Source organism: Pocillopora verrucosa, chromosome 12 (genome assembly GCF_036669915.1).
Source record: "Pocillopora verrucosa isolate sample1 chromosome 12, ASM3666991v2, whole genome shotgun sequence".
Lineage (NCBI taxonomy): Eukaryota > Metazoa > Cnidaria > Anthozoa > Scleractinia > Pocilloporidae > Pocillopora > Pocillopora verrucosa.
Window position 1 is genome coordinate 16,108,477 of NC_089323.1, and position 27,996 is coordinate 16,136,472.

The 27,996-nt window shown below is 39.3% G+C and overlaps 1 protein-coding gene and 1 long non-coding RNA gene across 3 annotated transcripts; one reads left to right on the forward strand and one right to left on the reverse strand.

Moving 5' to 3' along the window:
* Nucleotides 1-590: 590 nt before the first annotated feature.
* LOC131783508 (uncharacterized) lies at nucleotides 591-27,992 on the reverse strand. Its single transcript, XM_066159480.1, has 26 exons — nucleotides 27,816-27,992; nucleotides 22,356-24,275; nucleotides 21,981-22,117; nucleotides 21,723-21,796; nucleotides 21,483-21,631; nucleotides 20,564-20,689; nucleotides 13,975-15,876; nucleotides 13,378-13,499; nucleotides 13,117-13,190; nucleotides 12,897-13,045; nucleotides 12,229-12,354; nucleotides 11,495-11,818; nucleotides 10,738-10,850; nucleotides 10,136-10,194; nucleotides 8,936-9,096; nucleotides 8,427-8,714; nucleotides 7,405-7,574; nucleotides 6,308-6,569; nucleotides 5,295-5,405; nucleotides 5,036-5,214; nucleotides 4,298-4,420; nucleotides 3,705-3,775; nucleotides 3,386-3,426; nucleotides 2,867-2,963; nucleotides 2,307-2,406; nucleotides 591-1,851 (listed from the first exon to the last, which is right to left on the reverse strand). The coding sequence occupies exons 1-26, from the start codon at nucleotides 27,880-27,882 to the stop codon at nucleotides 1,777-1,779; spliced, it is 7,020 nt and encodes a 2,339-aa protein (XP_066015577.1). The 5' UTR covers nucleotides 27,883-27,992; the 3' UTR covers nucleotides 591-1,776.
* On the forward strand, nucleotides 18,950-20,754 carry LOC136277440 (uncharacterized). 2 transcript variants are annotated; one of them, XR_010715875.1, is made up of 2 exons: nucleotides 18,950-19,106; nucleotides 20,358-20,754. It is a non-coding gene; the product is annotated as an uncharacterized lncRNA (long non-coding RNA). The 2 variants fall into 2 exon arrangements; XR_010715874.1 differs by having other exon boundaries at nucleotides 20,436-20,754.
* Nucleotides 27,993-27,996: the final 4 nt, after the last annotated feature.

The following is a 27,996-nucleotide window of genomic DNA, read 5'->3' on the forward strand; positions in this document are numbered from 1 at the left end:
TTACATACGAGATTACTCTCAACATACCAACATGGCCGTGTCTCAAAAAGACAAGAAAAAACCAAATTTAAGGAATTGATTGACTGATATCCTCTGTCTTTACATATTTTTCCTACCTCGAATGGCAATTTTTTAAAGCCTATACGCCCTAACATTAAGTATGCATATTCTCCATACTGTTCTCTATACGTATATTAAGATGCTGAAAAGGAGAATTTCTATTTATTACTGTGACTTTAATTTTTTATTCATGGGTGACATTGCAAGGAGTAACTAGATAACTCTTACGTCAAAAGATCACGATGCAACATAAACACAAAATTTGGTAACATTTGCGCAAATTAAAACTTAATCAGAAACATTTAACGCGAAATATAAATACGCTGAATGACATAATTTGATGATAAAAAGAGAAAACCAGTTGAACTCAAACTTGGCATAAAATGGTTTCGCAAACAGCCTGAGAGTTTGTTTCTTGGTAGAGAGTTGTTAGGGAGGAGAGGGTGAGGAGATTGCCCTTCGACTAAATTCACCTTTGCAGAATTTAAAAAAAAATTAACTGTACACTAAAAAAAGTGTCGAAAAACGCGTCGCACACAACGATTCCTTCATTTTCTAATTTTATTTACAATTGTTCGAAAAAAAGCTATGCTCTACAGCTCAATACGTATGTTCTTTCAAATTAATTTGCTTATATTCGAATATAATTTCTATACTTCGTAGTAAATAATTACTGAATTACTAAAATTGAACTGTTGAAGTCACAAGCATATTTTCTTTGAACTGTTCCTTTCGCTGTATCAGTCAAAGAAGTAAACAAAGTGATTTTGTGATTTATTCTGTCATTGCTAGAAAAAGATTTGTAACTCAATATCAAACTGATTTCGATATTGATGTCGTACTCTACGAAATTTGTTTGCTTCCTCTAACTTATTACTAACATTTGAAAATTCCCTGGTTAGTTATTAGGAACGAGACACCAGAGTAATTATAATTGAGACAGAAATGTTCACATTAGTATCGAAAAAAATTAGAAATATTGGTTTAACTATTTCTGTCTTTGATTGACCTAGAAAACTCGTATTACCTTCTTAACCAATCAGATGCAAAGTCAAACCCCTATGATGATTCCTTTGCTCTAATACGCCATTTTACAGTTCTGTACTTAGTTGCCAAGCCTTTGATTTGAAGTGAGGCTGAAGATGACCTTGTTGTAATAGAGACCAATATCTAGTTAGCATGATAACAAAGTAATTTACATCTGAAAAGCAGCAACGTTTGTATCATAACAAGGTCAATCTTGGCCTCATTCTTGTTCAAAGGCTTAGCAACCAGGCATGCAATTTTACAATGGACTACCGTGTGACAAAAAAAACTAACACATTTGTGAAGGTAGCTGGGTCAGATTACAAGAGCACACCAAAGTGAGCTCGTTTCATACATAATAGAAACAACTCAAAACTGCTCAGGATGAGGTTTACGAAGTTAAAACTTACAGGACAAATCTTTAGAATCCTACCCTAAATTCCTCAACTCATTATCCACAGATTCAAGAAAAGCAACGACCTTCAGTAAAAAAAAGGCTGCGTATTTCACCGACATCATTGCATCGTGAACCATAGCAACATGTTTAAAAATAAATCAGCTTCTTGAGCCTGAGAATAAAATAGCCATTCTATCAATGCCCTAGAGATTATTTCAAATTAGGATTAGTACACTGCTAAACTCTGTACAAAATTTCACGCGTCGGAGCCTCCACTTCCGGAGAAGACTGAGTTAAGCCGATATGTTTTCTCTTGAAGTGTTCACATAACTTGATTCTCCTTTGTAATCCTCTGGGGTCAAATAATCCTGGAAAGAAACACAGATGTAACGAGAGACATGAGTTTTTAAAGTACGAAACTTTCTTCCGTTGTTTCAATAGCGACGGTCATTAAGATTGTTGAGTAGGCAGAACGAAATTCTAAAGTAAGCGATCAGGAACGAGGTTTGAACTGTGCTTTGCAATTATTGCAATACTTCTTGTTGATAATGTTGATGACGCCTTCACCAAAACGATTTGTCATTGGGAAGAATAAGCCTTAAATAGAGTGACTCTGGCTGGTGTCCACATAACCCTTTACACCCTAATATCAGTATGTATATTCTCCATACTGTACTGCACATTTCCTAAGTTGCTGACAAGGAGAATTTGTTTAACAATCAAGAGCTTCGTAAGTTGGTGATCAGTTCCTTTATTCTCATGACCTTCCTGTTTGATTCAGAGGTGATTCTGTTAGGAAAAATGAGACGCAAGTCAAACTTACTGATTGTTGATTGAGCATTCGGTGAAGTTCATCACTCAGGTCCTCAAACTTTGGCCTCGCCTTAGGATTTGCATTCCAGCAACGAAGCATTATTGCATATCTGAAGATTAAAAGAGATTTCACATGGTAAGAACTCCGAAATGACTAATCTTGTACTCGGAGCTGGCGCGTAGTTGGTCAGTGGCATGTTTCCTTGACCGTTTGGTGGTACCCATTTATACTCCTAGCGGAGATGGAGAGAGGCGTTAATTTTCTTCCCCAAGAACACAACAAAATGACTCTGTGGCTGGGCAGCATGAGAACTAAATCGTAATGCATCTGATTGGTAGAGAGCAGCAGGGTCGAGAGGGTGGTACAACTTTTCTTAAACCACAATATGCAACGGAGCTCACTCAAGTAGATCCAATGTATCCCCAGATTAATTTCGTCACCCAGTTAAAATTTCCCCCAACTCGACAAACAATATACAACTGAATATTAATTACCAAGGACAGAGACGAGAACAGAGAGCTCTTAACACTCTAGTTCTATTGAACGCCTCATGATTACATTTTACTTACAGCCAGTCAGTGCAATAACGAGGTTTATCCAAACGATGACCCGCTTTAAGCTTCGGTAGCAGTTCGCTCGAGGCCACACCAGCATACGGAGCACAACCTGTGAGTAAGAACACAGAAGTTCTCTGTGAGTTGAGCCTTTGTATACCCTTAGTTTTTTATTATGGGTAAGATTTAAGTCAAACGACTGCTGACACGAGCAACGTTAGCGTTTGTAAGCGGCTCATCATCAGCAGTCCGTGTCAAACTTCTCCATATATAGTCATTCTTGTTCCTACTTGGTTTATTAGTCTCTTCTGTGATTTCTATCTTATCGAACCAATATTTTGTAGTCATTTTCAATCCGTCTTAAACTTCGCCATCCTTAACCATCGTTGCACTTGCCTGTCTAGTTGGACTTATATTTTTGGTCTCCACCAACTTAAAGGCGGCTCTGCACGCAGCAAAAAGTGGCTTAGAATATCAAGTGTCATTGACGCTACGCGCTCAAAGCAACAGGAAAGGGGGGGGGGGAAGTCTCACCTCCAGTTTCAATTTCCCATAGTAGGACACCAAATGACCATCTGTGAAGAAAAAACGAAATTGGTAACATTTAACATTAAAACAATGTTGTTTCTAGGATAAAGTATGGCAAACATTTCTAGAGTCTTTCTAAACAACTTTCTTGTCAAAGCTAGGGGGGTTCTTATACAAACGTTTTAGTGGCTTTTGGGGACAGGTCAGATCGTTTTATCATGATAAATTATCAGTTTTTCTTGTCAACAATAGGAAGGGGGTCACATGAATCTTAGGAACCTCTCCCCCTTTCTTCCACCCCCCTTTTATAGCGCTTTAGACTTACACGTCACTTTGACTAGTGTAAATTCCTTGCTCCAGTGATTCAACCGCCATCCATTTAGCTGGAAGTTTCCCCTGTGAAAAGAAAAAGAATTAAAACTTTTAATCATTAGTTTGACTTCAAAAGGGCTGTTAGGATTGGTGTGTATCTCAGATTGTTTAATCTCCAATTTCCTTGTACTTTGATGATTTAGATGCTCTTAGACACACTTATCTCACGTCCATGGAAACTTTTTTGCGTGCGTAAGTTTGTATTTTTATCCGTTAAGGTTCTTTCATTCGATTTGCATTTTAGCGATCAGTATCGCCCAGTAAGAAAGAATACAGCAGTTTACAACTGAGAGTCGAACTTAAAAACGGGAGTGCACTGGTTCTAGCTTAACTATGCTCTGTGATTGGTTAAGAAAACTCGAACCACTCTCTTAACCAATCAAATTCAAAACTGACACCCTCGCGTCTTCTCATGCCTAAAGTACTCTCAAGTTTGAGTTCCCATTAACTCCTTCGAATGTTTCCTTTTGTATGATTGGCCGTTGTTAGTACTTAAGTTTTAGCTTTGCAAATCTCATTGAAGAGCAATATAGATGATCTCCTCACCCCAGTTTTCTTCTCATACACATTGTCCGTGTAGATGTCACGTGACAGACCAAAATCCGACACTTTGGCCACCATTCCTTCTCCAAGGAGAACATTTCTCGCCGCCAGATCCCTGTGTGCACACTGAAAAACAAAACTCACCAATCAAGTTCCAGCACAAGTATGTTGAAAGCGACTCTCCTTAGCCCTGGCTGTCCCCTTCCTCAGCCCTTCCCTACCCCTGCCTTTTCCCTGTCTTATTCCTTCCTTGCCACTGGCTTTCCCCTTCCTCAGCCCTTCCCTACCTCTGCCTTCCCCTTCCCCACCCCTGCCTTTCCCCAACCTTACCCCTTCTTACTACTGGCTTCCTTAGCCCCTACATACTGCTGTATTTCCCCTTCCTAACCCCTGTCTTTCCTCTTGCTTACCTCGTCCCTTCCCTACCGCTGTCTTTCCTCCTGCTTACCTCTCCCCCCTCCCTACCGCTGTCTTTCCTCCTGCTTACCTCTCCCCCCTTCCCTTCTCTTAACCCAGCCGGAATCCTTCCCACTAATTTGTTTGACAATTTGTCACTCTTGATTACTTAATTTTCTGCTTAAATTTCATAAATGATGGCGGACTGAAGATTGCTTTAACCTCAGCCATCAACCTAACTTGAGACAAGCTTCAGGAATATCTCTCCCTCTCGTCCTATGTTATCACATTTCCAAGGGGGAGAATTTATTTTTCTATCACTGTTTTTGCCCGATGTTTACATACCTTCATAGCAGCAAGATGTTTCATCCCGTCGCTCACTTCGCACGCTATCCTCAGTCTTTCCGTGAAGCTTATCTCTAAAGTATACTCGTTCATGTCATCGTAATTTTGCTTTCGGCGATCCCGAAGATGACGTAACAGGTTCCCGTGTTCGGCAAATTCTACGACAACCAACAAAGGTCCTAAAAGGCAAATGATCGGAAATTTAGTCTTTACGCTCCTAAAAGTAACTAAAAAGTAAGTGTAGAAGGGGTTAGCCTACCTGCAACTGAGCATGCGCCGATAAGATTAACCAAATTGGGGTGGTTTCCTACTGACGTCATAATTTCCAATTCATTCAACAAATCTTTGAGGTCACTTTCTGTGGCAGTACCTGAAATTTGGGTGAAGACAACAAATGATTACACAATGCAACATTTCTAGTCAGAACAAACGAAGTAACAACTGAAGCTTCCGCAGATGCAAAATGAATGCGGGTTTGGAGATGTGAGGCAGTGATTTGTTTCAGAAGCAGAATCCAAAAAGGGGTTCTTTCCAGACTCAGCGCGTATTGTGCCGCGAGCGGAAAAAAAATTATCATACAATGTAATGTTTTCATTCGAATGGCGTAAGAGGGCTTAACAAAACCTATTGCATTACTGTGAAACAATTGTGAGTTCAAGAAAGGAGGAAACAGTTGAACTTCAAGCCGTCGGTTTTCAGGCCATTTTACACTTAAAACAAAAAGTTTACGTTTACTGTTGTCAAGAGACTTGAGCTATTTTTCTGCAACTTTGAGGAATTAAGAAATATGACGAAAATCAGCCTTCATTTTTGCAGTTTGTCTTGGCTGATTATTTAACGCTTTAATACCTGATGTGATCAAAATGAAACTTCTCCCCATAATATCCATACACCATCCAGCAAACGTGTAATGAGAATACTCAAACTTATCAGGTAGAAGTTATCTTAATCTAATACCAACCTCTCGTAACTATTTTACAAGAAAATGAGTGGCAGCTAGAGGGGAGAATTTATAATCTGGTCTTGGAAGTTTAAGGGGTTAACTCGCTACTATCTCATATCTGATTTATCACCTCAAACGCTCTCGGACCATCATTCTGTTTAAGAGGAATGGATTTTTCGAGACCTTTCTTACAGCCTAATCATAACACAATTTACTGCCTTAAACTACTTGTCTGTTGGGAATTGAAAATGCGGGTTATATCTTCTATATTGACATGGTGAACGCCTTGATCGGGGAAGAAAACTGATTCAAGGATAGAAATATCATACGTTTTAACTTTTTGACAGCACATGTTATAACATTCCCGTCATCTTCAGTCAACTCTCCTTTTACCACTGTTCCAAACTCGCCTTCTCCAAGAATTTTGCCAAGAATGATACGGTCACGTGGTATTTCACGCCATGAAAACGAGGCTTGGATATCGATTGGTGTGCTTGCGTTGTTCGGTTCTCCACCAGGGACGAGAGCATAGCGATCTCTACCAAAAGTGGAAGTCGTAAATCGTCCATTCTCAGCTTCAGAATGATTTTGCTAAGGTGAAAAGATTATTATAAAGAATAATTTGAACAAGTTTTAGATGCAAAAATCGGTTCAATGTCAAGTGTCTGAGCAATTGCGCATCTACCCCTGCCCTAACCCAACATTAACCCTAACTTTCTGTCAGTTTACTGTTAATGGATTAGAGGAGGGGTAGGCGCGCAACTGCTCAGACACTGACATTGATCAAAAAAAGTATCTTGAAGAGACCAAAGAGGCGAAACCATTATTCTGGCTTTTTAGATGGTCTGCACAGCATGAGTATGTGATTAAAATTCCGATGGAGTGTTTCAGCCGCAATTTTGGATCAATAACGTCGAGGAAAGCTTGGAGTAAGTAAAAGAGGTGGACAGGGGAGGTGAGGATGAGATTGACGAGCAAGAAATTGTGAAGGGGAGCTAAAACACTTAAGTCTTTTAGCAAGAGAGGTCCATCCCTCACACACCCACTCCTTTAAAAAAAGGGGGGGATGAGTGAGGGGAGCAGAGGAGAGGAGAGGAGAGGGAAGATGTCTGCGCTATAACACCCTCGATGACAGAGCCATTGAACTCAATCACCACTCAAATTTTAACTGATCTTTGGTGCTTGACAAGATTCTCTTGAACCGGAAATAAATCTTCAAAATTTATCTTGTAAGACTGGAAAACACTAAAGAGGTAACTGTACACCAGGATGAACATGAGTAAAAGATATAACCAGCAACAAACTAAAAAAATATAGCGTTAAATTTTCGCGATGTACAAACTATAAGAACAATAAATTGATCCCATAAAAAGGTTTTAAAGTGTCAGTGTAGATGAATCATTTACACATACTGTGCTTAACTGACCGTATCTAGTGTTACAGGATTCATTGGTACTTGTTCTCCATCGTTTAAATATCCTGAGTTTTGTCGTTTCTTTTTCCATCTTCTGTAGACAATTACTACCACAATTGCCAGTATTATAATCAGTAACAACGATATCACAATGGGTAATACTAATTCGGCGACATTTTTTCCTGTATGAAGAAAATAAAAGGAAATAAATTAGATGTTATTTTTCAGATGATTATGATAGACATCCGTCGAAAGGACGGCTAGGAGGGGGGGTGAGTCATTCGGCCCATGGGACCTCTCCCCTTGAAGGTAAAAAATATAGCATCCTCGTATTCTCTTCCGTTACGATGTTGGTATAGCACCCCGTTACCTTACGTTGTGAATGGTATGTGATTAACTCTCTACCCTCTAACATCACTTGGTATATTCTCCAAACTGTGCTCTACACAGTTCCTATGTGACCGACAAGGAGAATTCGTTCAACAATCAAGTGCTTTTTCATTACTGATAATTTCCGTTATTTCATGACCTTAGTATGTGATTTAAGGGTGATATTGTACGGAGAAATTAAAGACTAGTCACTCTTAGGAGTCAAAGGTTTCAATTGCATCTCTCTGCAGTTCCTCTAATAGACGAGACAATGATGATTAAAATGGTTAAAATTTAAGAAAATGTACGTGGGATGTAAACGAAGACGTGTTTCTTGACGTATTTGCAATTGATGTGAATGGAAGATTTCTCTTGATCTGTCGCTTGTGAAACAGATAGAAGTACCAATACCTTAACCCTTTAAACCCTGAGGAAGACTAGCATCTAAACTCTCCTTACAATATCACCCCTGAATCAAATATGAAAGTCATGAGAATTGAGGAGATGATCACCAACTAAAAGAAGCTCTTGATTGTGAAACAAATTCTCCTTGTCAACCTCTTTGGAAATGTATCGAGAACAGTATGGAGAATATGCATACTGATGTTAGGGTGTAAAGGGTTAACGAGACTCCTAGAACTCACAAAACAGCCGAAATGACCAACCTTTTTTAGTTTTGAGTTCTCCATTAGTACTCGGTTCCCCCATACCGTACTCGTTTTTTGATTTCAACCTCACGAAGTAAGCAGTATCGGGATCGAGGTTGGTTATCCTGTGGTTTTCGCCCGGAGTGGATGTAAAATGGAGCCACGTGTTTGTTCCAAATTGTCTGATTTGTAGCGAGTATCCATTAATAGAGTACATTTGATAAAGTTCGGGATGCGACCAGGTTATGACGGCTTCAGTTCGTTCAACATCACTCGCTCGAACATTTTCGGGTGGTGGAGGAAGTTCTGAAAAGGAGAATGGAAATGGAAAATGGTAAATGAGAAATGGTAAATGGTAGATGGAAAATGGGAAATAAAAAATGGAAAATGAAAAATGGAAAATGGAAAATAAAAAATGGAAAATGGAAAATGAAAAATGGAAAATGGAAAATGAGATGATGCAGCAAGGGAGGATGAAAAAGGATGGAATCGAGAAAAAGGAAGAAAACAGGGAAATAGTTACAAACCTCGTAACTCAACCTTTTTCTTCACTTTAAGACTGCCTATCTGACCAGTTTGCACACTGGCACTGAGAGTTTTACCAACTTTGTTAGCAACAACCGTTGTCTTTTTTTCCTCAGGTTTCACAATCACAACAACACGGAAACGTACTTTCACGCTGCCATTCCTGTAACGAAGTAACGTCCAAAGTTCAAACCAGTAATTCTCCTTACTGTCTGCCAAATGATTCTCATTATGTTAGTTTAAAGAATTTGATGTCAGATCAATTAGTAATCCCATAATTGATATTTTCCTTTATTCTCATCACTTGTATGCATGATATTGCATAGATATAGTAAGGAGAAATTCTGTCTTGGTCACTCACGGGAGTTAAAGAGTTCTTAATAGGGTTTTGACTGAAAAGTTGCCTTCGAGTTTTGCTTAGACGCCTCACATCCTAGCGCGAAACGGTAGAACTGACTTGTTTCAACCCTTTAACTACCAAGATCTTAATGTCAATTCTCCCCTCTAGCTGCTACATATTTCCTTGTAAATTAGTTATATGAATTTGGTGTTAGATCAAGATAGCTTCTACCTGATAAGTTTGAGTTTTCTCATAACCTGTTTGCTAGATAATGTGAGGATATTATGGGGAGAAGTTTCATGTTAATCACTTCCGGAAGTTAAAGAGTTAAAGGCTATTTTTAATTCATAAGAAGACAAAAAAGTCTGAGGACTTTAGCAATGCACAAGACAAGATGGGCAGATGGGTTTGACCGCAACATTGTGCGCTGCACGTTCTTCGAAATATTTGAGCGACTTCTTTTGCGCCCCATGAGAAAACATACCAAACTTCTAAGCTTTTTATCTTTTAACAAGAATTAGGATTATTTCAAAGCTTTCACTGTTTCAACCTTGCATTCATTCAGTTTATTATAAGCCGTGAAAGAGGAAGTTGCTTTAGCCTCTATAGAGAGAAGCCCCTTGGAGTATTGCTACTTGCACCCGGATGTGATGCTGGTCCTCCACAGGAACCCCAGCCCCTGTAAGCATTTAGTCTTCTTTCACCGACACTTTTCTGCAAGCTATGCATACCACTGGGGTGGAGAGAGGAACAGGTCGGTGATATTCAAGCGTTAAAGTGTCTTGCTAAAGAACACAACATAGTGACACCGGTAACGAGTTCAAATACGTTTTACGCGTCAGTTCTTTGCTTTTTCACTTACACAAATCCAAGAATGATAACCTCTTCGAATCCTTCAATATCCTGGAACAAGGCAGTTAACTGTGTAAAAGGAAAGACAAAAACATTCCAAATTTTTTTTTTTTTTTTGCAGACAAAAAAAAGAAAACCGCTGGCATATTCTTTGTTCTTCCTTTTATCAAGAAGTGAATAGGAATGTTCCTACTCCTCCCTGGATGGGAGGCAGTTTAACTATAAGTTAACCATTCCACCCCCCACTGTGATTTCGTTTACCCTTTTCGCCCTATGATCAGTATACAAACTCTCCATACTGTTCTACATACATTTCCTAAGGTGCTGACAAGGAGAATGTGCTTAACAATCAAGAGCTACTCTAGTTGGTGATGATTTCCTGTCTTCTTGTTACCTTAATGTGGGATTCATGGGTGATATTGTAAGGAGAAATTAGAGTTTAAAGGATAAAGCCTCCTTGACAGTTTGCTGATGCCCATATATTTATCTGAGAGGAGAGAATCGTTTTACTTCGGTGAATCTTGGGTCGTATCCCTTTTTTGCTTCGCACCAGTCTCGTAAAGAGAAGTTACATGCTGATCAGGTCTAAAGAAGACAGGTTCACAGACTTACCTCTTGCTTCACTTGCTGCTCTAATTTCTGGTATCTCGTAGAAGATTTATTTTCCAAATCTTGATCAAATACTTGATCCTCAATGGTAATGGCGGCATCGACTCCCACGAGGTCTAACGATAGAAATTAGAAATTATCCGTTTCATCCCTATAGAGCCTGACAATGGGTGTTATTTTGCGCCGAAATTGATGTAATCTTTGTTTTAAAGGCCAAACTTTGTTAGAACGATTTTCAATCGAGTGCTGTGAAACCAAAACCAAAACCAAAGTAATCGCACAGCCAATCGAGAGAAAGGAAAATACCTTTAACCTTTTAACTCCCACGATCTCATTAGTAATTCTCCTTACTGTCTGTCGTACAGTCCTTCAGATGTTAGTTTCGAGAATTTGGTATTGGATCAACTTATAATCCCCTAATTTATATTTTTCTATATTCTCACCACTTGCCTGCTTGATATTGTATTGATATTGTAAGGAGAAATTCTGTCTTGGTCACTCATGTGAGTAAAAGGGTTAAAAGCCGATGAGAAACCAAAGTTATTACAAGCTAACCTTCTAAAGCGCGGGAAAACGTGGGCCAAGTCATGGACCATAGACCAAGTCATGGTTGGTTTTATTTTTGTATCTGATTAGTTGAGTGGTGGCACGAGATTTCTGGACTCAGCGTAGAACGAAGTAAAGCAAAAACCAGTGTTATCTATGATTGAAAATTGCTTTTTGATCATGACTGAAACTTTCTCTGTGATATATTACTCACCATCTCTCACTGTGACGTTGACACTTTTGACATCCCTTCCCACGCCATTCTCAGCGATGCATTTGTAAATACCGCCATCGTTATCACGGGTGTTGTAAATTAATAGCGAACTATCTTGTTGCATTTTTTTGCCTCGTACATATTTGCTACCATCGTCAAGGGTTGATGTTTCTAAAATATCACTTGCTGCTGTCACCAATTGTTCGTCTGGTGTTACCCAAGTGATATTTGGTTCTGGAAGACCTTCAGCGCGACAAGCAAGTGTCACGTTTTCTTCGGTGCCAATTTCCATTGCTGGATCAATGTAGCTGATTGAAGGTGGTGCTGGGAATAGAAAAAGTAGATAAGTGCCGGTATCTGAGCAACTGCGAATTGAAGTACAGTCAATCGATATCGAGTTAGGGTTAACGTTGGGTTAGGGGAGAGGTAGGTGTACAGAACTTTGCCTTGGGGGAGGGGTAAGTGCAAAGAACGATGGGTTAGGGGAGAGGCCAGTTGTTCGCGTGACCTGATCGTCCGTAGGAGAGTAGTCCTGGGAAAGACTGTCGTTGTTTGTGGTAAGTGACATTTCGACAACCCGAGCAGAAGTGACATTTCGACAACCTGAGCGAAAGTGACAATTCAGAAACCTGATTCAAGTGAAGAGTTTTTCATCAGATGAGAGTTGTGGAAACAGATCAGTCAGTTTAGCCATAATGCTAATAGCTCTTTGAGTAGAGGTCAGAAAAGCTTACCTTGACAAAGGACACCATCCCCAACGAATCCTTTCAGGCAAGAGCAGTTATATGAACCAACAGTGTTAATACATTTAGCTTTTTCGTGACAATTGTTGAGATCGGGAGCTTGGCACTCGTCAAAGTCTGTTTAAGATAAAGAATGAGGAAAAGTAATTAACTAAATAGAACGTTAAACGAAGGTAAAGGAGTGAATCTTCAGACTGATTGCCCTTTCAAGCAGTTCGTGGGGGTATAAAGTTGTTTCTGTTTAAAAGTAATGAAAAAAACCAATCAAACAAATATAAATACTGTAAAGAATCAATGAGGGGTCAGATTACATGAATGACTTGGCAAAGTTTCCTATTATAGCGATTTTAACAGTTTTCACCCAAAAAAGTGTTGAATAAGGAACCAGTCAAAATCTATTCCCTTGGGGGAGGAGTCGGGGAATTTTGGAGGGATCATATGATTTTCAGGGGGGACAGTGAGGGGATCAGTTGTCGCTTAAAGAGTATAAGGGGGGGGGGGGCTACAGATAATTGACTATCAATGAGGGGGATCATTAGAATACTAGAGAGCTTTAGTGGGGGGGGGAGGGTTAATAAATTGCGAGGAATAGTGAAGAGAGACGGGAAAAATAACATGATGGGGCTTGACGGCAAAAAGAAAAATGGCAAGATTTATACCTGTCGACTCAATTGATGTGGGGTCCGCCTGGTATTTTCCCAGCATGCCACTTTTCAGAGTTTCATTCATGAATTCGACCAACTGCCGCTGACTAATTTGAGTTTGTGCATCGATTTTAATGAGCACTTTTGGAATAACACTACCATTGCTGTAAAAACAGAGAAATGTCATGTTATATGGAGGTTAGTGACGGTAACAAATCCCAAGCCGAGAGCTTACCTGAAATCAAGAACGGTAGCTGCTACAAAGAATTGTCCAAGTATTGATTTCGACCCCATAAATGTCTTTTCCAGCTAAAATAAGGACAGAAGAGCAAACAATAAAGTTAATGTGAGCGTACTATTACCGAGTGCGAGTCGGTAACTTAACGAGAATTTCACCGACGGTATCTTGGTTCAACGACGCTATCGCCCATTAAACTCCCTTTCAAGAAGTAATTTTCCCTGGTCTAAAAAAAAGAAATATGCCTACGTACATTACCTCAAGTTCCAAACCTCTTGAGAGGGATTTGAAGGTAGGAGATTCCATATCTTGAAGTTCGGCCGAAAACATCTCGTTCGTTATTTTGAATGACACGACATAGTTAGTGGATCTTCTCAACCCTGCAAACAGGTTAAGTGACCAAATAACAGATAAGTTACAACGGCCAATTAGAACAATCATCAATAGCGCGGGAAAATGGAGGTGTCCGAGTCGCAATTGGGTTTAGTTTTGTATCTGATTGGTTGGATATTTGGTGCGAGTTTTCTCGGCCAATCAGGAAACATTTAGCAAAATTACTTGATGCAATCCTGCATTACAAGCTGACAGCAATCAGCTAAAGTATTGCGCTAACTGAGTTCCACCTTAAATAAGGGACGGGGGGGGGGAAAGGATTTTTGGGGGAATCACATGTTTTTCAGGTGAAACGGAGGGCGATCAGTCGTTTCTCGTAGAGTTTAAAAATGAGGGTGGGTCATTAAAATGCTACAGAGCTTTATGGGGGGGGGGGGGGGGGGTCGGGTAAATTTTATGGTAATACAACCGCCCAGAAAAGAAGCAATGATAATATATAATAATTAATTTGGATTTTCATACCTTTTGGTACAAGGATGATAACTTGTGACTTTGTTTGACTCCCTTTACATTTGTCTTTCACGGTCCAAATTCGCTCCAGCCTCCCTTCCCTGTTTGAATTTAAACAGTCATCTTTGTATCCGTCAACGTAGGTTATTGTCACATTCCTCGGACACAATTTGTTAGCACTAGTCAATGAGACCTGCCCAGCAAACTTTGGATCAAGATACTTCTTCTCCCTACAGGTGAAGACGATATCTTTCGGAAAGACTATGGTCGGCTCCTCTGGGGTATCTATCGTTACACGCTGGATGCCCGTGACAGAATTACCACAAGAATCTATAATAATCCACACTCGGTCGGTTATGTGCCCACACGCCTTGTTTTTCACAATATTATCCATGTGTGAGATTTTAGCTTCCCCACGAGCCCTACATACGCCGTGAGCTGAGCCCGATGCAGTACCTGTATTGAACACACCAGATGATCTATTGCATAAGGTTGTCACGAAATTTTTGGGCGTGGTTAATGTAGGCACTGGCGTGACTAAGTCTTCATCAACCCTACCATCTGAATCATCGTCAACTCCATTCTTTAACTCTTCATCCGTGAGACCATCGCAATCATTATCAATGTTGTCTCCGCCCACAGTGTTTGTGGGCTTACAAGTATCGTTCAGTGACTGCAGTTGCAGTTCCATCCCAGCCGGCATAGCAAACAACATTCCATTGCGATTCGTTCCGTAAAAAACTGCAGAAAATGTTGTCAGCGGGTTTTTATGGTACACATGATAGGAACCATCACTGATCAAATGAATCGAAGCTCTTGAGAACCCTCCAGAGCCAGGAATTACGGTCCAGTTCTTGACAATGCTGTCTGCACCCTTCACGCGAAGACCGCTTCGTGAAGCAGTGTCAATAACGACATTTACATAGCAGTCAAAAGTGTTTCCTTGATCATCTTGAGGAACATAAACTGTGTAGTCGTTAGTGAAAGACTGCATTGGAGGTACTGCATTCATGGAAGGGCTTTTTCCGGCTTTGGAGTATTGCATCACTAGACTCGGTTGAGTAGTACTGATCACCGAGGACTTGTTCCATGATACATCGATCTTATATTTCTCTCCTTGGTCTAACGTCACTTTGTATTGAGAATCCACATAAACTGCTGTATTTTGAGACGCTATTATATGAAATTCGTCTCCCCCCGGGTTGTTAGGCGTGGGGTTGGTAACAAAAAATTTCCCCCAGAGGAATACAGGGGGGATCTGCTCCACCAGGTGATTGCATGGTTGTTTATTTTCAGGCACCATGGTGCAGTCATCCCCAGTAAATACTGCGACTGGCTTTGTCGACCTTATAATGGTGCCTGTGAGATCCTGATCAGCCAGAACTTGAAACACGTCTAAATCATTTAAAGTTTCGCTTATGACCTGACCGTCTCCATACCACTTATCCTGATACTGTACTCTACCGCTCGTTCGCAATTTAATCGTGACAGTGGTGTTATCCTCTGTCGCTACGACCTGAATAACAGCATTGATCACGGGGTGATATGCTGCTGCTATGTAAAACATACCAAGAGCATCCACAGGCAACCCAAGAAACCCTTCCACTTTTTGGGTCGCATTTGCTAATCCCTGCACAGACATGGGTTTATCGGCCGTGATTCGGATACCTTTTTTTTTCTCCAGTCCTGAGTTGCCATTCGTGCGTGTATTTCCCGACAGTTTAACTATTGTTAAACCTCCAGCTGACAAGGCGTACGACTTCTCTGGAAAGTTCGTGAGAGAAGGCACGTGGACACGAACCGTGCCATCTTCAAAGCTGGATATGTATAGTATATTGTTTCCAGAAAAAGGATGCCTCGGATGTTGAGGCGAAAAGCTCAAGACGAACTCTTTACCTCTGTAATCAACTGAGTCTGAAAGAGAACAGAAACAAGGACAATTTTATCAACCCTTCTGGATAACGAATGGAAATTATAATTATAATTAATTGTTAATCACTTCCGGAAGTTATAGTGTGAAAGCCAGCCGGGCATGGTAGCACGGGTATTTTTTCCATGTAAGAACAGTCTTCTTATGACAAATGTTTGCCACAAAACATTTAAGAAGAGTTAACTTCGCTCTCCAACGACAGGACCGTTTATTTCAGGCCCAATTATGTGCCTCCCCGCAACCCTTAACAATCTAACATTAGTATGGATAATAATTACTGGAAATATATGAACATCATATACGTGCAATGAAGTAGAAGAAACGAATATAAGCGATCCTCGTAGTTATGAACAGTACTGAACTAGTGGTTGAATTAATTAGTAAAGATATTCTCTGTAGTGCTCTGATACATTCCTTATGACTCTGACAAGGAGAATTTGTTTAACAATCAAGAGGTTTTATTGTTAGCAATCGTTTCAGTGATACAGTAAGACGAAATAAGATCCTGGCCAATGGTCATTATTGGGTTAAAGAACTGATTTCCTCTTCAGTTATGAGCTGTCGCTGTGTTCTAATTAATTCACAGACCTGTTCCTCGGTACCGACCTAGATTAACCCCTTGAATTGAGTTGTTTACACCTTAAAAACAGTATGCATATTCTCCATACTGTTCTTAGCGCATTTCCTAAGGCACTGGCAAGGAGAATTTGGTTTACAATCAAGAGCTTTGTCAGTGATCGCTTAATTTATTCTCGTAACATTGAGGAGTGATTAAGAGGTGTTATTGTAAGGAGAAATTAGATGCAGGTCACGCTTCTAGGTTAAGAGGTTAAGTAGTAGTGCTGAAAGTTGTCGGTAAACGTCCCTTAGATAAATATTCACAAGCAAGGTTCACACTTGTAGATTATCCTCTTAAAATCTCAATAATGTCTCAACTACACTCAGCCCAAAGCCCTTCGTTTTGCGTCGTTTCCAGCCATCGTTAAATATTCTCTCTCTCTCCCTCTCTGTTGATATTGGCAAAGATTCTCGAGAGTTCAATTTGTCTGAACCCTTTCCCGGTGCTGATATTGGCCGCGTCGAATTTCACTTTGCGACGAGTACTTCTTGGTAAACAATAATCAAAAGGTCTTACGATATAGTGCTTTGCCTGCTTTGCCAATATATTTCATTTTTCCATTGATTTATGGAGAAGCATCAACTTTTCGTAAAATCACTTGTTTAAAGCGGGCATCTTTTGGCTAATTTTGATCAAATTTAAATCTTAACAAATCTTTCGTATTGCTGCAGCTTATTTCCTCTCAACCCATTTTGGGATCGAAAAGTGTATTTCATGATACCAAGCTACAGAATCTCATGTATTGGAAGGCAAATTGGGCAGAATCTGAGTTGATCAACTACGTAGCTAGAAAAGAGCATTACATCAGGAACGAAATAAAGGAAGTCATAAGAAGAACAAAGAAAGATGAAGGCTTTTAAGGCTGGCTATTTTATACGATTAACATTTTCAACAAAAAGAGTTGCTTTCCGATCTCTCACGTCTTCGTTGTTTGTAAGATCTATGAACTCACCAGACCGTGGTAACCTTATGATAACACTGAATAATAAACCGTTGAAATCCACTGACACATATTTGAATTACGTGCAAAGTTTAAAGATCTAATGACTTTTTTGTGCTGAAATTCTGAGATTGTTCGAAGATTTAGAGGGAAAATATTGCGTGTAAGAAAACCGAAGTCAAACATATCAATAACAGTTTAATGTGCAAGTATTCTGTACCTTTCCTTCAACATCACAAACAAATTTGCTCGCTAGAGACTATAAATAGATGTTACATACCGTATGTCAAATGAAGGAATGCACATCTCTGTTGAACATGTTTCCGAGCTCAGAAAAATTGAGCAGATTAACATCAAAGTTGGCATAAATCGAACCATTTGATGATGAATTTTAAACAAAAGTTCACTTCAATTTAAATGATCAGCAACTTCGTTAATTCCAAGATAAACTCGAGCTGAAGCTAGTACAATCACAATCATTCATGTAGACACTTTGGGTCATTCATCTAATTTTGAGCTAGGATCATTTCACTGTCACTTAAAGAGCTTTCATCCGTAGTTCTAAGTTTCAATAACGCTGAGCGTTCCATTTTACACAAAAGAACAACAGCAGTAGCCCAAACCCCTCGAAGAGCTTCAAAGGAACATTGCATGGTTCACAGCTTTACAAATTTATGCGTACTTGGCACGATTCACTCACTGATCGAAGACGACTGAAGTCGATTTTCGATTCTGTCACGATTTCACAGCAAATATTAGTTTTCAAATATAAGTTTATCTTTGCTTATTAACAGGATCGTTCAATTTTAGTATACGCTTTGAGTGCTAACATCTAAAGTTACACATTATTCGATGTCGCAAGAACTCACCTTGAAAGCTGCTTCGAGCGACGAGCACGAAAAGAAGTCCGACTGAATAAATATTTGTTGCCATTATTTCGTTCGATCTAGGTGTGGAAGGAACCTTGGAAAAACTAAAGAAAATCAAGATGATTGCGTCCGCTCAAGATACAGGAAACCCATTAAAGTAGAGGTGTTTTCGCTACACCGGATATGACGATTAAGTCTCACACCTCAGTCACCGGAAGTAAGAGGAGAGGACTCGACTCAGCAGAGATTTAGAGAGCTGTCAATAAAGATATTGTTTTAATTCTTTTGAGGAAAAGTGCCAAGAAAACCAGGATAACTGAGTCAAGTTCTTTTTTTATTGGATTTGATGTCATGCAACCTTGACTTGAAAAAATCCGTGCCGTGACCCACATCTCAAAACAGGACAAAACGCGAGAAATATCATAGAGAATCTAATTAAATTAAATAGGCGTTCTGTGGAAAGCGTAATTGACATAACCTCCTACGCTCGCGCTCAAGGAATGTTTCAAAATGTCACGTAACTCCATGGAAAATTTTCTTGTCCCCAGAATCACTCGTTTTCATTCATGAGGACTCTGGGAACGAGAATACTTGCAAGATTGTAAGGAATGTGAAATTTGGACCAACAAGATGGCGGCCAGAGAGGGAAAAGAGGTTGACCCTTCTCAAATTAAAAATAAGTAAAGACGGAGTTCTCTCTACCAGAAACAAAAGTTCAAGAAAGCAAAAGAAGAAAGGGATAGAAAACGTAAACAAAAACAGAAGCAATCGCAGGAAGAAGGAGAGGTAGGGCTATAAAAACATGTAAACAGAACTGCACGTGGATCCATATCCTAATGAAAAACTGGGATAACCACATGCTTTGAGGAGGTACACAGGGTTTCTCCTTGACTTACATTATTCTTATCACTTAATTTATTTATAATGAAAGTGAAAGTGTGATAGCAATAGCTTATTATTGTGTTTGAATCAAAACATGCATGCAGTGACATGGTCTGTTATTGACTTCAAAGTGTGTGTTTCAAATAAGATGCTTAAGATGATTGCTGTGTTGTTGTTATTGCAGTATTTAGACTGATTGTTTGAATGGTACAAGTAAATGGCATGTGCTTCCAACGACATTTGTCCTAATATAGAATCATACATGTAACCTCTCACCATGGTTTAAATGTGTTTTGTTTGCTGCTTGGCCAAAAAATGAAGTTTAGAACTGTTGAATATAACTATGTAAAATGATAAACTGTATCCTGGACAGATGCACAGACAATAACACCATGAACAACATGTTGCTTTTTATCATATAAAACAAATGTTTTCCATGTTGTCATGGGTCTGTTCATTAACATCAGTGGCACACCCTTGTGTGCCACTTTTTTGTTCTAACCACTTCACAGACATCATCTGTGACTTATTAATGAACAGACACACAGCTGTTAAGCTGATTCTCGGATGTTCTAAACTGGCTCTAATTGGATGTCAAACAAAGAACATCAGAGAGTATTAGCAGTATTAACGCATTCAAACAGAACTATTGTAATTTAATAAAGGAAGGTTATGCTGGCTTAAATAGCTTTCCCATTTCATGATTTTTTAAATCGTCTGACCCCTTTGTAATATTATATTTAAATATTAAGCCTTTGTAGCTGCATGAAGTAAGATATCACCTTGATGAACCACTCAATGCTTTTAAAGTTCATTTTTTTTATCTTTTTTAAATGAAAACAAAACATGTTTCAGATGAAACATCATCCATTGTCAGTTTGTATAATGAGAAATAAAATGTATCAAAAATGCACTATTTATGGTATAATTTTATTTTATATCTCATTATACAACTGACGATGGATGATGTTTCATCTGAAACATTTTTCATTAAAAAATAGATATAAAAAAAGAATTTAACATTTAAATTTAACATTTTAACTTCAATTTAACTTAACATTGAAACATTTACTATTACATTTACTGTGTTTTTTTTGTTTTTTATAATTTTTAACTTAACTTTGTTAATATTTATAAATTACTTTTATATCTTAGGGGAGGGCCACAAGTTTACCAGTTCTTAACAGTAATGTTTCACTCTTGGTAAACAAAGTTGTTCATTCATTCATTCAGAAATGGGAAGGAGGAAGTTAAAAGAAGTAGGATCAAAAAAGTGGCACACAAGACTGGTTCATGAAAACTGATCCGTCCATTTGGCCATGATGCTAGTAGCTTTATGACTAGAGGTTAGAGAAGCTTACCTTGACAAAGGACACCGTCCCCAATGAATCCTTTAAGGCAAGAACAGTTATATGAACCTACAGTGTTGGTACATTTAGCCTTTTTGTGACAGTTGTTGAGATCAGGTGCTTGGCACTCATCAAAGTCTGTTTTAAGACAAAAATTTGATGATTGGGGAAGAGTAAATAACTAAATAGAACATTAAAGGGAAGGTAAAGGAACGAATTTTGAGACTGATTGCCCTTCAACCCTTTCACTCTCAAGATATCATTATTTATTGTCCTTACTGTCTGCCATATCATTCTCACAAAGGTTTTTTTTTTGGAGAATTTGGTAGTGGATCAACTAATCATCCCCTAATTTATATTTTCCTTTGTTCTCATCACTTGTCTGCTTGTTATTGTATCGTCATTATAAGGAGAAATTCTGTCTTGGTCACTCATGGGACTTAAAGGGTTAAGGTGGTTCCATAAAACCATTAAAAACAAGGATAAATGCTGTAAAGAACCAATGAGGGGTCAGATTATATGAATGGCTCGGCAAAGTTTCCTGAAACAGAAATTTTAAGAGTTTTCTCCAAAAGAAGTGTTGAATAAGGAACCAGTCATAATCTATCCCCTTGGGAAGGGGTCAGAGGATTTTGGAGGGATCATATGATTTTCAGGGGGGATGGTGAGGGGATCAGTTGTCGCTTACAGAGTATAAGGGGGGGACTACAGACAATTGAAAACCAATGAGAGGGATCATTAGAATACTAGAGAGCCCTAGGAGGGGGGGAAGAGAAATCAGGTTAATTTAAATGTGACACAACCAAAATCTTCCAACACCGCTGGTGATAACTAATGACCAGTCAGTAAATTGCGAGAAATAATGAAGACAGACGGGAAAAAAAAAATGGTGGGGCTCAACCGCAAAAAAAAAAAATGGCAAAATTTATACCTGTCAACTCAACTGATGAGGGATCCACCTGATATTTTCCCAGCATGCCACTTTTCAGAGTTTCATTCATAAATTCGACCAACTGCCACTGACTGATTTGAGCTTGTGCATCGATTTTAATGAGCACTCTTGGAATAACACTACCATTGCTGTAAAAACAGAGGAATGTTATGTTAAATAAAGGTTAGTAAACGTAGAGTGTGAAAAGTGACTGTAACAAATCCCAAGCCGAGAGCTTACCTGAAATTAAAAACGGTAGCTGCTACAAAGAATTGTCCAAGTATTGATTTCGATTCCATAAATGTTTTTTCCAGCTAAAATAAGGACAGAAGAGCAAATAATAAAGTTAATGTGAGCGCACGATTACCGAGTGCGAGTCGGGAACTTAACGAGAATTTTACCGACGACATTTAGGTTTAACGACGCCATCGCTCATTAAATTCCCTTTTAAGAAGTAATTTTCCTTGGCCTTAAAAAACTTTTGACTACGTACATTACCTCAAGTTCCAAACCTCTTGAGAGGGACTTAAAGGAAGGCGATTCCATGTCTTGAAGTTCGGCCGAAAACATCTCGTTCGTTATTTTGAATGACACAACAGAGTTAGCTGATCTTCTCAACCCTAAAAACAGGTGAACTGACCAAATAACAGACAAGTTACATTGGCCAATCAGACGTTTCTAACAGAGTTTTAACTGGGGATTATAAAAAAATGACTGGGATCATTAGAATACCACAGAACCTTTTGGGGGGGGAGGGGGGGGGGAGGGAGGAAATCAGGTAAATTTAATGGTGATGTAACCAAAATCCTCCAGCCTCTCCCGCCCCCAAGGCGAGAAATGATGATAATAAATAATTTATTTGGATTCTCTGACCTTTTGGTACAAGGATGATAACTTGTGACTTTGTTTGACTCCCTTTACATTTGTCTTTCACGGTCCAAATTCGCTCCAGCCTCCCCTCCCTGTTTGAGCTTAAACAGTCATCTTTGTATCTGTCAACGTAGGTTATTGTCACATTCCTCGGACACAAGTTTGTACTAGTCACTGTAACCTGTCCTGCAAACTTTGGATCAAGATACATCTTCTCCCTACAGGTGAAGACGATGTCTTTCGGAAAGACTATGGTCGGCTCCTCTGGGGTGTATACCGTTACACGCTGGATGCCCGTGACAGAATTACCACAAGAATCTGTAATATTCCACACTCGGTCAGTTATGCGCCTACACGTGTTGTTGCTCACGATATTATCTATGTGTGAGATTTTGGCTTCCCCACGAGCCTTACACACGCCGTGAGCTGAGCCCCTTGCGGTACCTGCATTGAACACATCAGATGATCTATTGCATAAGGTTGTCACGAAATGTTTGGGCGTGGCTAATGTAGGCACTGGCGTGACTAAGTCTTCATCAACCCTACCATCTGAATCATCGTCAACTCCATTCTTTAATTCTTCATCCGTGAGACCATCGCAATCATTATCAATGTTGTCTCCACCCACAGTGTTTGTGGGCTTACAAGTATCGTTTAGTGACTGCCGTTGCAATTGCAGTGACTGCAGTTGCAGTTCCATCCCAGCCGGAATAGCAAACAACATTCCATTGCGATTCGTTCCGTAAAAAACTGCAGAAAATGTTGTCAGCGGGTTTTCGTGGTACACATGATGGGAACCAACACTGGTCAAATGAATCGAAGCTCTTGAGAACCCCCCAGAGCCAAGAATTGTGGTCCAGTTCTTAACAATGCTGCCTGCACCCTTCACGCGAAGACCGCCTCGTGAAGCAGTGTCAATAACGACATTTACATAGCAGTCAAAAGTGTTTCCTTGATCATCTTGAGGAACATAAACTGTGTAGTCGTTAGTGAAAGACTCCATTGGAGGTACTACATTCATGGAAGGGCTTTTTCCGGCTTTGGAGTATTGCATCACAAGACTCGGTTGAGTAGTACTGATCACCGAGGACTTGTTCCATGATACATCGATCATATATTTCTCTCCTTGGTCTAACGTCACTTTGTATTGAGAATCAACATAAACTGCGGTATTTTGAGACGCTATTATATGAAATTCGTCTCCCCCTGGGTTGTAAGGCGTGGGGTTGGTAACAAAAAATTTCCCCCAGAGGGATACAGGGGGTATCTGCTCCACCAGGTGATTGCATGGCGGTTTATTTACAGGCACCAGGGTGCAGTCATCCCCAGTAAATACTGCGACTGGCTTTGACGACCTTATAATGGTGCCTGTGAGATCCTGTTCAGCCAGAACTTGAAACACGTCTAAATCATTTAAAGTTTCGCTTATGATTTGACCGTTTCCATACCAATTATCCTGGTACTGTACTTTGCCGTTCGTTCGCAATGTAATCGTGACAGTGGTGTTATCCTCAATCGCTACGACCTGAATTACAGCATTGATCACTGGGTGATAAGCCGCTGCTATGTAAAACATACCAAGAGCATCCACAGGCAATCCAAGAAACCCTTCCATTCTTTGGGTCGCATTTGCTAATCCCTGCACAGACATGGGCTTGTCGGCCGTGATTCGGATACCTTTTTTTTTCTTTAGTCCTGAGGTGCCATTTGTGCGTGTATTGCTCGACAGTTGAACTATTGTTGAACCTCCAGCTGACAAGGCGTACGACTTCTCTGAAAAGTTCGTGAGAGAAGGCACGTGGACACGAACCGTGCCATTTTCGAAGCTGGATATGTAGAGTATATTGTTTCCAGAAAAGAGATACCTTGGAAGTTGAGGCGAGAAGCTCAAGACGAACTCTTTACCTCTGTAATCAACTGAGTCTGAAAGAGAACAGAAACAAGGACAATTTTATCAACCCTTCTAGATAACGTATAGATATCACGGGAAAAAGTTACATTTTAATCACTCCCGGGAGTTATAGGGTAAAAGCCAGCCGGGTATGATAGCACGGGTCTTTTTCCATGTAAGAACAGTCTTCTTATAACAAATGTTTGCCACAAAGCATTTAAGAAGAGTTAACTTCGCTCTCCAACGACAAAACAATTGATTTCAGACCCAATTTTGATCGCTGCTGCCTTTTATTCCTTAGCAATCTAACATTAGTATAGATATAGTGCTCTCGTACGTTTCCAATGACTCTGACAAGGAGTATTGTTTAACAATCAAGAGGTTTAACTGTTGAAAATCGTTTCAGTGATACAGTGAGACGATATAAGATGCTGACCAACGCTAAAGAACTGATTTCCTCTTCAGTTATGAGCTCTTAGCGTGTTCCAATTAATTAAAAGGCTGTTTCTTGCGACCGACATAGGTAAACCCTTTGAATTGAATTGTTTATACCTTAAAAACTGTATGCATATTCTCCATATTGTTCTCTGCGCATTTCTTGGGGTACTGGCAAGGAAAATTTGTTTAACAATCAAGAGCTTCGTTAGTTGGTGATCACTTCCTTTATTCTCGTGACGTTGAGGTATGATTCAGAGGTGTTACTGTACGGAAAAATTAGACGCAGGTCATACTTTTCGGTTAAATGTTACGCAGTAATGCTGAAAGTTGTAAACGACCCACAAATAAATGTTCACATGAAAGGTTTAGCGGTTTTTGGCCAAACTTGTTCAAATTAATGCCACAACACTTGTGACCCAAAGACTAACATTTTCTGATTTAGGACCTATCCGCATTAACCTCAGGAGACGAGAACAACGCATGTCAGAAACTCGCTAACATGGAAACGAGGCCAAGAATATAAAATCCTCCTAAACGACAAAAGGTTTCCAACATAACCAATGAGTTCTTTTCTACCCATTTGTATTCATCTTATGCCATCACGTGACTACCTCCTTTGATATTCATCGTGATATATGGGTACCCAGTGGTTAAACATCAATCATTAGTGTCGTCTGAAATATATAAAAAAAATGTAGAAATACGAATCAAAATGCCGGAAGAAGTCCCGCTTATGAGTCACAAAGCCTTAATTTTTAACATCAGTACCAAGAATTGTACAGCTTTAAAGATGGAATACTCTGTCTGTACTTAATAAAGCTATTTGAATTAATTACGCTTTCGATTCTTTACTTCAATATGACCAAGTTATTGGGATTATCAATAGGAAGTATAGGGTTCACTCTCAGCAAATGATAAAAAGAGTCTCAAAGAAAACGAATGCTAGAAGCGGCTGGGCCACAGGCAACCCTTTTGAGAGTTGCGAGGTATTAATACCCAGGACTTCACTCGGTTTTAAAGATGGCAGCCCTCCATGTGTACTTACAGCTATTTCAGGTGAGAAAGTATTTCAGATTTCCAATTTAAATATCTGTCATTTTCTTAGATTACTGACATATGAAGTGGATAATTTTGGTCCTTATCACAAGATGCCACTGTCAAAATTAATTTTCTTTGTGATGTTTTTATGCCAGTAGATGAATAGATACGTCAGTTGTATCGAGATAGGAGAGTAAAAAAAGGAATTTCGACTTTAAAGTTAACCATGGACTGGAAGCGATGCATTATCTGGCAGAAAGCTACAGGAGAAAACTTGTAATGCCCTGCAAATTCTCAAAGGAGAGATGCTGGCGCTAGTTACGTTTCATTATCCCTTAATATATCAACTATACTCAGCCCAAAGCCCTTCGTTTTTCGTCGTTTCCAGTGATCGTTAAATACTTCTAAAGATGGATCAAGTGATGTAAGAGCTGAAAGCTGGCGGCGTAGCTGTCGTAGCTTCGTTGTCAATTTCCCACTTTTAGAAATAAAAGAGAGAAAGAGAGAAACTGTAAACAGCCAGTAATGCCTAAGACTTTGATCCGATTGTCTCTCTTTCTCTATTTGTTAATCTTGGCGAAGATTCTCGAGAGTTCAATTTGTCTGAACCCTTTCCCAGCGATGATATTGGCCCGGTCAAATTTCAGTCTGCGGTGATAACTTCTTGGTAAACAATAACCCAATGGTCTTACTGTACAGTGCTTTGCCTGCAGCCCAATATGTATTTCATTTTTGCATCGATATATGGAGAAGCATCAACTTTTTGAAAACTAACTTGTATAAAGGTCAACTTGTTTTGTTTAAATTCCAATCTTTACAAATCTTTGTATTTGCTGCAGCTTATTTTCAGCGTTTTTTTCCTCTCGGCCCATTTTGAGATCGAAAAGTGTATATTATCGTCCTGTTCGTGATACAAGGCTACGCAATATCATGTATTGGAAAACAAATGCTTGACTGTATTTTTTTTTAAATTCTTAGTGATAAAATTTGCATTTTCCGTAGACTTGTGTAAAATCTGATTTGATCAACTACATAGCTAGAAAAGAGCATTACAACACGAACGAAATGGAGGTAGTCATGAGAAGTTTTCATGAACAAAGAAAAATGAAGGTTTTTGAGGCGGGTTATTTTTTAATATGATAAACATTTTTAACAAAAATAGTTGCTTTCCGATCTCTCACGTCTTCATTGTCTATAAGACGTATGAACTCGCCAGACCGTGATAGCCTTGTGATGAATAATAAACCGTTAGATCCACCGAAACATCCTTGAGTTACGTGCATAGTTTAAAGATCTAATTAATTATTTTGTGCTGAAATTCTGAGTAGATTGTTCTAAGATTTAGAGGAGGAATATTGCGTGTAAGAAAACGGAAATCAAACGTATCAGTAACAGTTTCAGTTGCAAGTATTCTGTCGCTGATATAGTACCTCTTCCTTCAGCGTCACGAACAACTTTGCACGAAAGAGATTATAAATAAATGTTACATACCGTATGTCAAGTGAAGGAAGTCACATCTCTGTTGAACATGTTTCCGAGATCAGAAAAATTGGGCAGATTAATATTAAAATTGGCATAAATCGAACCGTTTGATGATGTATTTTAAACAAAAGTTCACCCCAATTTAAATGATTAACAACTTCGTTTATTCCAAGATAAACTCGAGCTGAAACGAGCACAGCACGCACAATCATTCATGTCAACACTTTCAGTCATTCATTCAATTTTGAGCTCTGATCATTTCAGTAAAAGCTTCCATTCGCAATTCTAAGTTTCAATAACGCTCAAGTGTTCCATCTCAAATAAAAGAACGACAGCAGTAGCTAAAACCTCTCGAAAAGCTTCAAAGGAACATTGCATGGTTGACAGCTTATTTGGCACGATTCACTCACTGATCAGTATCGAAGAGAGTCGATTTCCGATTCTGTCACGATTATACAACAAATCTCAGTTTAAATGCAGTTTACGGGTAACATCAGCTGAGTTTATCATTGCTTATTAGCCAGGTTGCTTATTAACGGGATTGTTCAATTTTAGAATACGTTTTGGGCTCTTACAGCTAAAGTTACATATTACTCAATGTCGGAAGAACTTACTTTGGAAGCTACCTCGAGCGGCGAGCACGAAAAGAAATCCGACTGAGTAAATCTTTACAGCCAACATTTCGTTCGATCTAGGTGTGGACGAAACCTTGGAAAAACTAGAGAAAATTGATATGATCACGTCCCCTTGTTCTCAGATACAGGAAGCTTGTCAAAGTGGATGTGTTTTCTCTAC